This window comes from Uloborus diversus, chromosome 6 (assembly GCF_026930045.1).
Source record: "Uloborus diversus isolate 005 chromosome 6, Udiv.v.3.1, whole genome shotgun sequence".
Classification (NCBI taxonomy): Eukaryota; Metazoa; Arthropoda; class Arachnida; order Araneae; family Uloboridae; genus Uloborus; species Uloborus diversus.
The window spans coordinates 123,213,342-123,227,041 of record NC_072736.1 but is presented as its reverse complement, the minus strand read 5'-3'; the positions used below and the strand labels follow the sequence as shown (position 1 = coordinate 123,227,041).

The window sequence follows — 13,700 nt, the reverse complement described above, 5'->3', positions numbered from 1 at the left end:
AACACAGCTATGTTCTCGGTTTTAGACTCTCGACAAAAGCGCGTCTTTTCCTATGGGGTCGAGTCGGGGTTGAACCAAAGACCATATAGCTTCGCATAAGACTGGACACTCCCGTAGAGATCAATGCTTTCGCGTTTTCTCCCACTTCAATGAAAGTCGTTGAGCACATAAAAAAAACTTCACAGGCGTGTTGGCGATTGAATTTTGGAGGAAAAAATGTTTTATACTGTGTGCAGCGATTAATCGCCAAGTTCAGTCACTGTGCGTCGTGCGCCGTGTGCCGTGTTTGAATCAGTTCTTCTCCCCTCCCTCTGGCGAAGGGTGGTAATTATATGGGCATTTAAGCCTCAGAGAGGGTCATTAAGAAAAAATGAAAGCAAATAAATAAGCAAAAGGAACACAGAAGTGTGTTGTATCAATAACAGACTGTTTACGAAGATGCAAAGATCTTTCTCATTTCTTTTTTTTTTGCTGTTTTATTTATTTTTATTTTCCTTTTTTACTGCCTATTTATTTTTATTTAATTCATTGACTTTGTATTTATTTACTTTGTGAAGCGAATGCGGAGATGTATTTTCATTTTTGTCACAATTTTTTAACTTATAAATTTTATAATTTCTCTATTCACATTATAATTTTTATTTTTTTCATGTCAACAAATCTTGTATTACATTACAATTAAGTTCAAGATGTCAAACTAGCAGAAAGAAAAAGATGAAAATATAATGTATTTAAGTTAAGGAAAAAGTGTTTGAACACAACGTGGGCTTATAATCTGCCGACGGTTAGAAAAGGGTTATGATCCCCATGACTCTCCCCTCGTATCCCCCTGTTTAATACCGAATATTGATCGCGTCAGGGCCGGATTTAGAAGAGGGAAGGCGGGGCAACTGCCCCGGGGCCTCCACAGCAAAGGGGCCCCCACAATAAATTTTTTACAAAATATCCTTTTTTTTTGGTATTTCTACAAAGAATGATTGCACAAGATAATATTATTATGGATATATCAGAAAAGGGGGGGGGGGGGCTCCACTCCTTCGTTGTCCCGGGGCCTCCACACTTCCAAATCCGGCCCTGGATCGCGTGAATAACAAATAATTTAAAAATAGAATGGCTAAGTATTTTGTATTCAGTTCAGATAAAATTATCGACGAAACTAAAGTATTATTAAAGCATTTTTTTAATTTTTCGCTAATATTTTAGGTATTTTTGATGCATATTTGTTAGAATACGTTAATGATTTTTTTAATGCATATAACACGACTTACTTCGTAAGATTCTTGTGCTTACTATTAAGAAATCGTGTTCTATTGCGTGCTTTATCTTCCCAACAGGTTTCTAAGTACAACTGGAAAAAACAATGTTTTAAATAATAATTATTTCTGAAATCCGTAGTTACATATGGTTCTTTATTTTCCTTCTATTTATGTTTAATTTCTTACATTCAGTCGAATCGGATCTTTAATCGACAACCAATTGATTTTTTTTTCTTATTCCTCCTTTCATGGCATAGAATTCAAGGATACCTTCATTATAAAGTTTAGTAACCTAATTTCGTTCTTTCATGTTATGTCCTATGACTTGGCGAAGGTTTTTCAAAAAATAAATAAAAAGTGAAACAAAATACTAATAATAATCATTAAAATTATCAAACTGCTGTTGTTATAAATCTCATTAAATTAGGATACATAAAGCAATAGAAATAGATTTTTTTCTCATTCTCCATCCATCCCAGCGCCCAAGCGTTGGTATCTGAGCCGTAGAAATGTTGCATTCTACTGTAACAGTAAACGTAGATATAATTCCTCCCTTTATTTAGCCTACCTTTCATGAGTTATTTTTATTTGCAACTGTACAGTTAAGAAACTTTGTTCATCGGCTCTTTGGGACAAATGCAACACTTATACTGCTGAAAAGTATGAAACGAATCTCACAGGAATGCGTTTTTAACGAACTAATCTTGTTACAACAGGTATTTCAGCATTTTAATATTTGAATTAATTTCGAAGAAAAAAATTTCATTTTCAGGATAAAATGATAAAAAACAAAATAATAAATAAATAAAGCATATGTTATAGGAATAAATGATTCAAAAAGAACGTGAGCGAGTACTTAAATGTTTCAATTTTTTATATTATACAAAGATAAATTATTTAAAACGGTGACTACTGCTTATTCAAGGGGACTATAAATTTACCGGATTATCAGTATTTAAATGTGTTATTCCGAACTTTATGTATTTCGCTCACTCCTAAAAGAATTTGACCATCAACCCCCCCCCCCCCCCTAGAAATCCGGAACGTTTTGTAGCGTAAAACAGAAGAAAGTTTTTCTTTTTTTTTAATTTCTCATGTCAGCAAAGGAAAAGAAAATTTTTTTTTTAATTCTGAATTTTGAAACTATGAAACGAGTGAAAATTTGAAGAAACACAGAAAAAGCAATTCTAGTTCTCATTAACTACAAAGCATATTTGAAATTTAGACCCTTAAATAGGACTTTCTGCTATCTTTCCAAATTCAATTTTGGGTCGTCCAGGGTCAAGGCAGGTAGGTCCCTTATCAGTTTGGTAGACTTTCCCTCCTCCAGGAGCGTGCACAGAAATTTCGGGGCCCGTCACAAATGACTTTTTCGGGCCCCTCTCCATATTGTTTACCCGTATTTTCACCCCTAGTCATAAAAATATTGGGCCCTCTTCAGACTCGGACCAACAGGTGTTCCTTCTCCCCCCCCCCCTGTGAACGCCCCTGCCTCCCCCCCCCCCAAACTCTTATAAAACTTACACTGCACCGATTTCGAGCCGGGGACTCTCCAAGGACCGGGCCCCAAGTTTCTGATTAGGCTATTATCTGGTTACCAAGATGTACCAAATTCAGCTCCTTGATACATTCTGAGTAAAAAATGTAAAAATCATGATTCTCGCGTTTTTGCAGCACATTTTTCCAAGATGATTTTTTGTGACTGATGTGTTGCTATTTTTTTAATATCGGATTCAGTAGTTTGGAAGTTCCTCTGCTATTCCACCACATGGGATTTCAATTCGACACAGGCTCTTAACTTGACAATGTTCTTATTGGATGAGAACACCTAAGAAGTTTTTTTGTGAAGGAAGTAAATTAGTGTGGTCGACGATAAGAGTTTATAGATTCTTTTGTGTGAAGCCCAGGGTAGGAAAAACTCTTCTGCCCCTGCTTCTGCGCTGTCTTCGGCTGCGAAGGAGAAAGGAGATAACAAAGAAAAATTGGTAACAATGAGGCAGATAAGCAAAGCTGTGGACAAACGCGGGAAGATTTCACGCAAACGGCTACTGCACTTTGAAATACTGATTTACACCCTGAAGATGAACTCAATCCTTTGAAATTTGAATGCAAGGCAGTTCGGTATGGAGTTAATGTTAGCAAGCGTAAGTATAGAATTATGAAAATAGTTTTGAAAGTCTTGTGATTAAAAAGAAAAAAAAAAAAGTAGGTTTCATCCACAATTACGGGGTTGCGTGACATGAAATTTTTCAAAATGTTAACTGAAATTTTAAACTTAAAATATGTTTTTCCAAATTAGATTTATCAACAAATTAATTAACATTTACGCAATTCATGTACATACGTGTGCGTGTGTTTTCCTTTCAAATTTCACGAAATCGTAATTCTAAGCGAAGGAAATTTTTCAAATTGAAGTCGTAAAGTGCGAAAAATGCCAAAGCAAGCCATCTTTTGTAACAAAGTATAGAAATTCGAAACACTCTTCCTGGCATTCATTTGAATTTTGAGGTCTTGAATTCAAATTACGGCCGCGATAAAAACCATTAGTAGAAACAAGAAATCCAATGAGCAGGGTCTCAAACTAACCCCCACACTCCCTTAGTTCTATTTTTACTATTTTTTCTAAAAAAAAGTCTATGAAATAGTTTTAAAAAATCAAAATTTTTTTGGGAATAACGTTTTGAAATTTCCATCCCGTTCGCTGTTGCGCCCCTGGAGAGAGTTACTCCGGCCAATCCCTATTTACGCCACTGTTTACAAAGATTACTTTCACAAATTTCTCAAATGTAAACTATATTATTATACACAGGTATACCATTATTATATCAGGAAACCCATAATTTATGGAGCCGTCTCATATTTTGGCGCCCGGGATGATCCCCCCGCTTGCTCTCCTCTTCGCTGCACTATTTTGCAGAAGTTGATAAGGTTTAAAAAACTTCTCAGTCATCGACTACATTACTTAAAATTTTTTATCTCGCAAGATTTCCCTTCAATTTTCACTGTGTAGTGGGCGACAAATTCGTTAGATTGAATGAATTTACAATTATTTTTTAAATTCTCACTCCTGTTAATTTTGTACTAGGGGGCTCCACTCCCTGCTCGTTTTGTTCGCCAACCTCCGCTCGCCACTTGTGGCGCGTAACGATTGGTAATTTTAATGCTTACTCCTTGGTGTCCTCGAGACATACAGGGTTCATGATATTCTCAAGACTGGATGTTGAAAGCCCAAAGCGGAATGGCTTTCTCTGGATGTTCGATATCCAACGAGACCAGTTTCGACCTGAGACATTCCTAATCCAGAGGAGATTGGGTTAAAAGACACACAGACAAATGCGTGTTTACCTAAAAATTAATTTCTCGTTAAAAAAAAAAAATGTCTACAAAACTGATTCATTTTAAATCTTAATGTAACTTTCTTGAATTTTTAGATCTCTTCTATTTCAATTTATTTTTCTTTTACTTTGTATATTAATTGGGTTAAAAAAAACGAACTATAAGTCAAATAAATACTTATGTGCAAAAAGTAAAATGAGAAATAACAACGCCAAATAGCACATTTTGCAGATTACTGCAGATACGTGTTTCGGCGTTACAAATGAATGTCCTTTTCAATGCAAAAGAAATGAGCTTATGTTTGAAAAAACATCGGAGAAATGGTTAGGTTTCTTTTGTCGGGTGTCTTTTCAACCAAAAGCTCATTTCTTTTGCATTGAGAAAGCCGTCCATTGTAACGCCGAAACACGAGTCTGCAGTAATCTGCAATTCAGTCTGTTTGACGTGGTTATTTAATTTTCACAAACAAATGGGGTGGTTTCCTTCAGTGTAAAGTAGTACTTGTAGTCACTGAAATCGATAGAATAAGCAAAAACTATAACTTGGACCCAGAAAATACTTTCATTTTCCCAACACTTATTTTTTAATTATTTTTTTTAAATGTCCGATTTTTCAAACAAGGCGTGGTTTTAATGGCGTCACAAATGATGCAGTTTGCCGCATCTTTCACAACGTTTCCACGTTGTGATAATCAAGAAGCGAATTAAAATTGCGCTCTATGCTTGCCATCAACCATATCGTTGCCAATACACGTGAGTAAAGATTTTTGTTTAAAATATATTTTGATATTTGATCTATTACTGCATCTTTTTTTTTGGCACAGTTTGATTTGATCAAGAAGAAAAAATTTGAACTTAAAATTAAAAAATCTTAGTAGTTCACAACATCATTTTTTTTTCTTTTTTTTTTTTTTTTTGTTTGTTCGCAAAAACTTAAAGCATTAATAAGAAAAAGCGTTGGAATTAAAGGGGCGTGTAGAAAAATTATTTTGTTTAGTTTTAGTTTTTGACAGCCCACTCCAAACGTATTTGTACTTTAGACTTTCTATGGCATTATGAAGAACACATCGCCGCTTAATCAGCGTCCCGTTAAATAGATTTTCAAAAGAATGGGAAGAGGATGTAAATTGAGTTTCAAGATTCCGTAGATAACATCTGGAATCAATTAGGTTTTGTTATCATTGTCGCGGGAACTGAAACCGGTGGTTAGTATCCCCGTCCTTTCTCCCCACTTTTTCTAAGAATTCTTATTGTTGTAACCTTTACGCCAATTCCAAAAATCTCCAGTTCAACTTGGCGGCTATAGCTCTGAATGTCAGTTTTTTTCAAGCACCAGTTTTCATTCTACTTACGCTTGTTTTCCTTGCCATGCGTAAAAACCGGTCGTCGAGTGTCCAATCTTCACTAGTTCTATTATCTTTGGTTGAACTGTCCCTGTGGTCCCATTTGTCCGAGTCATTTTGGGCATCTAAAACTGGTAAACTGCAAACGCGATAGGCACGGGGGGCTTCGGGGTGCAATGCAATGCAATGTCCGGTTCCTTTTCAGAATGAACCAGGGGCCTCTGCAGCACCGCCGTCCACCGGAGGACGGAGCTGCTTCTCTAGTCCTAGCCTCCAATGTCCACCGGAATCCCGTCCTCCTACGTCCTGCATACACACACTCCTACATACACACACGTCTACTCACAAGCAAGTCTACATACAAACAAGTCCTTACACACATACACACACGTAACCGCCCAGAAGGAGGGGCAGGCTTGGGAGGATATGAGCCGTTTCTAGAAACAACAGCCTCCAATGAGTAGGGTCCTGTCGCAACTCGTGATTGTGAAAAACATAATTCGAATTCAAAGTGTCCGAATTCAAATTAGATATATATACACATATGTACATATATATATATATATATATATACAGTGCTGTGCAAATTAGTTGGGACAAGGACTTTGGATCCTTGTTACTGCAACTTGCAAGTCTCAACCTGCCCAAAACTGTCTTCTACTTGTCTGAACTTGTTTCTTATGTATTGAGTACGACCAATTCGTCAGTTGGACATTGATTAATAAAGCTTGGTTGTGTTCACATGTGTTTCTTCTTTCTCTGCGAATTGCAGGACTTTAAAGCGATTTTCAGTATTTTTTTATTTTTCAGTTATAATGGATATTACCCCACGCAAAAGAGCAAAAATAATCGCACTTAGTGAAAACACCTCTTTCACAGTTAGGAAGATAGCAGAGGCTGTTGGGGTTGGAAAATCAAGTGTTTCACGGATTATAAAACTCAATGAAACAACGGGGTCAGTGGAGGCATCCAGGAAAGGGCGCTGCGGACGGAAACGTAAGACCACACCAAGAGATGATGCTCTGATCCACAGAATGAGTGTCATGGACCCTAAAAAGACCAGTGGCGATATTACAAGAGCCATCGCTGACGTGCGCAACGCCCAATCAAAAAACAGCTCCTGACAAGTGAAATGAAGAAAAAAAGATTCAAGTGGGCACAAAAACATAAAGATTGGACTGTGGAACAGTGGAAAAAAGTTATTTTTTCTGACGAGACTCACTTCGAAGTGCATGGATACAGAGCAAGTGTCGTTCGTCGCACAACTGGAGAGCCTCTTCGACCAGGACACATCCAGCAAGCCCCCAAGCACCCCCCAAAAGTGATGTTTTGGGGTTGTTTCACTGCCTCAGGGCCAGAAACCCTTCATCCCATCGAAGGGATGATGAATAGTGAGAAATACATCAAAGTATTACAAGAAAAACTCATCCCAACACTGCGGAGGAGGTTCCCGGAAGGCGACTGTGTGTTTCAGCAGGACCTGGCACCCTGTCACAATCCCAAGCTGACCAAAAGCTTTTTCGCTTCAGAAAAGTTGTCATTGCTTGAGTGGCCGGGCAACTCACCAGATCTGAACCCAATAGAAAACTTATGGGCGATATGCAAAGCAAGAATGAGGAGAATGGATTGTACAACCAAAGTGAAGTTAATAGAGAGTGTGATTAAAGTGTGGTTTCGCGATCCAGAAGTAAAAGAAATGTGTGAAAGACTAGTCAGTTCGATGTCAAAGAGAGTAAGAGCCGTGATTAAAGCAAAAGGTGGACATATCAATTATTAATGTATAGATAATAAATAAATAAACAGCTTTATGAATAATTTTTAAATTTTCCTGCTTGTCCCAATTAATTTGCACAGCACTGTATATATATATATATATATATATATATATATATATATATATATATATATATATATATATATATATATATATATATATATATAAATCTTTTTCTTTTTCATTTTTTAAAGCATTTTTAAAATTCTATGATAAAAAAAAACTTCTTAAAATTATTGAGCAATCACGATTGCTTATTGCTATCATTTGACTGTTTTGATGTGCTATCATTTTATTTTCCCGCCAGCACCCATCACCGTCGACTGGCTCCTCACGATGCTGCTCCTATAGCGAAAGCCGTCTCCATGTTGCGTCCATATCCTACGCACACACACATAGATACACGCACGTACAGACAAACACATACACACACGTACATATACCTACACACATACACAAACACATACATACGCATACATACAGACACCTACACATACACACACCTACACACAACTACACACACACTAATGCCTACACACATACACACGCATACAAACAGACACCTACACATACACACACACCTACACACAACTACCCGCACACTCATGCCTACACACAGACACAAACACATGTGCCTACACCCAATACACATTCCCCCCCCCTATACCACAAACACTCATACACACAACTACCCACACACTCATATCTGTACACAGACACAAACACACACGCACGCATACATACACACACACATTCGTGATTGCGAAAAATATAATTTGAATTCCAGATGGGTCATTCCATGCGAAATGAGCAAATCAGCTGTGGCTGACATGTCACAGATTTCAATGAAAATTTTTATTTAGGTAAACCATGCATATCTATGAGGGAATGCAAAGTATGGAAGTGAAAAAACTGTTTGTTGCTTTGTTATTGAAATTAGAAGTTGATGCTTACGCTAAGCCTAAATTTTCAGAGTTCATTGCTGCCAGTTTGTGACTCAATTACTTCATAAGTTACAAACGTACACTTAAAAAATAAATATTTCCGCATTCTCTAAACAAATCTCTACTGAGAAAGAGCAAAGTAAAATTTATTCGGATCTTTTTTTGAATCTGAGATATTAACAAAGATTGAAATTTTGCCAATTTACTTCAGATTTTAAATCACTCTTCTAGCTCTTTTAATGAAAACATAACAGTAAAAATGATTCAGATTGAAAAACCATCTATAAGTAACTATCCGCTCTAATTTAGTAACTGTTTATAAATTTCTTGATAACGAAATTGTACTTTAAAAAATTGAAAATTTCCAAAAATTTCATTTTTTCCTCTGTTTCAGATGTTTTTTTGAAGATGAGGGAATGCTCTAAATTTACTCAATTTTTTTACGTAACATATTGAAGTGTCTTTTAGATGCTAATAAATTTTAATCATTGGTATCAGCGTATTCTTGTTACTAGAGTAACTTGAAGTAAGGTAAAATTTCATTAGTTACTTCTTTTTATTTTGTAAGTTTAGCAAAACTAACCATTTCTTTCGTGTTTCATTTTCTCAAAAGCATGTTTATGAAGTACGGTCTCAAATGTACATTTTTTTAATGAAATAAATGTTAGTTTTACTTGCTTTTGCATCATTCAGTCGTTTAATTAATTCTTTGAATTCTCGAAATTTCACATTAGGGTCAATACATACAGGTTCCATACATTATAAACTACTCATTTATGTTCAAATATTTTTAAGTTATTAAGTTTAAGTAATTATTTTGAAAATTACAATAAGTTTTTTCTGTATAATGTATTATATAGGGCACAATATACGTAATTTAAGAAGGTGCCATGACAATTTCACACTTTTTATTTCTGTTTTAGTGTGTGAATTGACTAGCAAAATTGCTTAATTTCAAAAACCTGTATCTTTTTTACAAACCAAATACAAAACACAATATATATTACATGTATAGTACTTGAACGGAATATTCAATTGGCCAGGAAATTTTATTTTTAATTCCATCCCCTTTTGGTTCATAGGGTGTCATGAATGTCTAAAAATGTTATTTTCGTCATTTTTCCGATTTTTGAGGGGCTGTAATCTATAAAGGGTGCACAAACACACAGTAACAGTTACATATTCTTTTTAGTATGGTTCCAGTGATTAGTTTTTGTCATATTTCATTTTGCGTTTCCGTCCCCTACGTGAGTTATCCCCCTTTGAAATGAGTAAAATTTTTACATTTGGCCTTGAAATTTAACCTGTTGCTATTATTTTAATTATTAACTTACAGCTACGTAACTCAGCACGTAAGACTATTAACTTATGCACTTTAACATCAAATCGTTAAATTCACTGTCATAAATGTAATTCGAATAGATTTCGGCCAAAATGCAAAGGTCTAAAAGTCCCATTTTTGACTACGAAAATAGCTTTTGATGACCTCTAAAAAATCAAAGATCCAGTTGAGAGAAAAAATAAAAGTGGTTTTAAACATCTTTCATATGCAGCTTTTAGGAATATGAATTTCAAAAAAATAATAAATAAATAAAAATTGTCGAGCGCACCCATCCGTCGAACCGGTATGGATTGACCCACAAAACGCAAAGAAAATGCTATTTTTCTGAATTTTATTTTACGTTTGGAAATCAAAAACCAATTTCGAGTTTCTTCAAGCAAATAGTAGAAACACAGCTCTACATTTTTGTAAAATTTTAAAGTTGTCTGAATTTTCCCTCATTTGAATTTTTGTGTGTATGTGAAGGGGAAAATCATCATTTTACAAAATGTCACTAAGTTTAAAACTGATTTTGAAAACAAAGGAGTTAAAATACAACTTCAAAAGTAAAGTATTTCTTTTATGATACTTAGCACACTATTGGGTATTAATTTCATCAAAGCTAATGCATTCCTTAAAGATTGAGATTAAAAAATAAAATGCTTAATTATGAGAAAATTGAAATATTTTCAGTTTTTGGAACTCGGTTAAAAGTAAACTATAATATTTTTGAAAATTTTACTGATATCAGATTAATTACCCTACTCCATAGATTGCAACAACATATAACTTTTATGTTTTCATTAAATAATTAATAAGATACAAGCCTTCAAAAGTGCAACATTTAGCGTTTCTGAGAATGCTGATCAATTTGACCAATTTTCAATCGCATGTAACTATTCAAATAAAACATTTTAAGCAAAAATATTTTAGGTATTTTTATATAGGTATAAAAGGAACCTGTATACCAAATTTCATAACAATCTGTTACCATGCGGGCACCACTTTTTTGTGAATTTCGCTCATTCCGTATGGAATGACTCAGATGTCAAAATTCAAATTATTTTTTTTTTCTTTTTCTTTCATTAGTTGAAATGCTGCCCCCCTGGCTACTGCGCTCCTGGCGAGAGCCACTCCTGCCATTCCCTAGTTACGCTACTGTGCTCCAGTACCCTTAGAGGCGTTGATTTGTTACGTAAACAGGGAGGACAGTCTGACCACATCAGATTTTATAAGAATCAGACACCTTGATTAAACATTGATAATCTTCTACGTGAGGCCCTATCGAAGGATGATAGTTTGGTCCCAAAGCAGAAAGCGTCAAACCACAAACCTGTTCACAAAATTCGCTTTGAAGAAAACTGGTAGATAAGCTTTAAATGTGTTGTCTGATCATTTTCTTTACTAATAATAAAGCAGAAATTCTGGATGTCGGGATCTCTGTCTGGATGACTGTTACGCGCATAGGGCCTAGACCGTTGAGCCAGTCGATTTTCATGAAATCTTAACTAATAATAAAGCTGAAAGTCTGGATCTCTAGATATCGGTCGGGATCTCTGTCTGGATGTCTCTTACACACATAGCGTTTACGACGTTCAGCCAATTTTCATGAAATTTGGCGCAAAATTAGTTTGTAGCACAGAAGTGTGGACCTCGAAGCGATTTTTCGAAAATTCGATTTTGTTCTTTTTCTATATGTACTGAACGTATTTACAAAGTACGTATTAATAACGTATTTACAAAGCTGAATGCAACGTTCTCTTGGAACCAAAATGTCATATAGGTCAGCCTGTCCTCAGTAGGAGCTCCACTTCGACCGCCTTGCATCGAACCCACGAACCTCCAGTTGCGAGTTCAGCTCCATATCGATCAAGCTTGGAATATTTTGGGAGTACAGATTCAAAATGAATCGATCGATTTCAGAGACTTGAGAGAAGGGGAAAGTTAAAAATGTTTCCTAGAAGTATATTGCGTCGGAAAGAAATACAGTACTGGCCATAATATTGCAAGTTTGAGGAATCTATTTTTTCAAGACAAGTCACCGAAAATAGTGTTTTTGAAACTGAACCGATTTTTTAATGTGCAATTTTAGAAAATTAAACGATAAGTGAAGATAGGCGCCATGGAGTAACGAAAGAAGTAAAAAAAAAGTTTTTTGGTGCAATTGCCCTCACTTATTTTTTCTGCTCAGAATTGAAATTGATTCTTTATTTCATTTTGTTTAAGCGGAGCCGAAATAGATTCCAATTTATGTTCACCTTATATTTTTCCTTCTATATTCTTTATGAAATTAAATAATTACGTGTGTTCAGTAACTCTATCATATTTTGTCTTAAAATTAATTTATCATTTTGACATAAAAAAGTATCAGTTGAATTGGATGGGGGGGGGGGGGGAGGTTTGTAGAGAAAAGAGAATTCATATTTGAAAGAAAAAAAAATCTCTTCTCACACTTGCAATATTTTTGTTCCGCGGTGTAGTAAACCAGTCAGGAAAACTGGTGTAGTTGTCTAGAAAACAAATGGACACAGTAGGCTTTGGTCCTCATCGGCTGCTGCGCCACTGAGTTTGGTTTGGAGCAATAAAACTATACTATTTTTTAATAATTCTGTGGGAATTTACTTAGCTGCTAAGAAAATGAAGAGGTTTAGGTGGAGGGAAAAATTATTTTTAGTAAATTTGAGCCAAACGATAAATTAACAAACAATGTATGAAGAACAAAAGTCATTAATTTAAGATTTTATTAAATTGTTGTCACCATTATAGAGTTTTTACATAATTTAATGATTTCCATCTACAGCATTCTGTACGCAGATATTGTAAATTCCATGCTTCTGGCCGCAAGTCTCAACGTATCTGACCTGGTGGAAACTCTTAATGACCTTTTTGGGAGGTTCGACCACTCAGCAGAGGTTGTTGATTTTTTTCTATTCATTTTCTTTCGCAAAGACTCAAGTTTTTTATTTTATCAATATGCAATAAAAGAAAATCATTCCCTTCTTCAACACTAAACAAGCAATATTGAATTCAAACTAATCATGCCCTCTTTATAACCGATCGTGACATTACTTAGCTATACTCCGTTCATGGAAAAGATGGACCGAAAGTAAACAAACGGGTTGCCCAAAGGTTTGGCGCTCTGCTATTTTTGGCGATTTTCTGGAATTAAAAAAAAAAAAAAAACAAAAAACAGTAGTATTTATATTAGCCATATGTTTGGCGAAATTGTTTCTTGTCCAAAACAAACACGTGGCTATTAGACCGCCCAATGGGACCTTTCTTTGTTTACATCTAGTTTAATTTTCCCGTGAACGCAGTATAGAATAATAGTACATATTGGTGCCTCGCGGCCTTTTCAGTTTCTACCTTTCCAGAAACAGAAAATATCTTTTATCTCGTCGCTAAGTGTGCTTACTTCTCATGCTTTCATTTTCATTTTAAATAAAACTTTTATATTTTTTAATTTGATGTATTTTTCGTCGGATTCTTTTATTTTATTAATGTAACTTTTAATAATATTTAATGGCTTGTTTTATTTATTTGGTGGATTAGTTAACGGTTCAAAGGCTTAGTTTACTGATTTGGCGGATTAAATTTTTTTTAATGACATTTTCAATGGTTCTCAAAGAGGCAAGCAAAATTCATTAATTTTAGTTTTTTTCAAATCAAAAATCAAACTATTATAAACTTATCTTCCAATTGTAAGTTGTGTTTATCTAATGTTCAT

At 35.1% G+C, this 13,700-nt stretch overlaps 1 protein-coding gene across 1 annotated transcript in view; it reads left to right on the top strand.

Annotated features, from left to right (window-relative positions):
- The window catches only part of LOC129224960 (adenylate cyclase type 2-like), a 103,149-nt gene that overhangs the window by 19,169 nt on the left and 70,280 nt on the right, over positions 1-13,700 (top strand). The window contains exon 7 of the mRNA XM_054859506.1: positions 12,774-12,885. Coding sequence (XP_054715481.1) covers positions 12,774-12,885 — 112 coding nt within the window. The remainder of the gene's footprint in view (positions 1-12,773; positions 12,886-13,700) is intronic.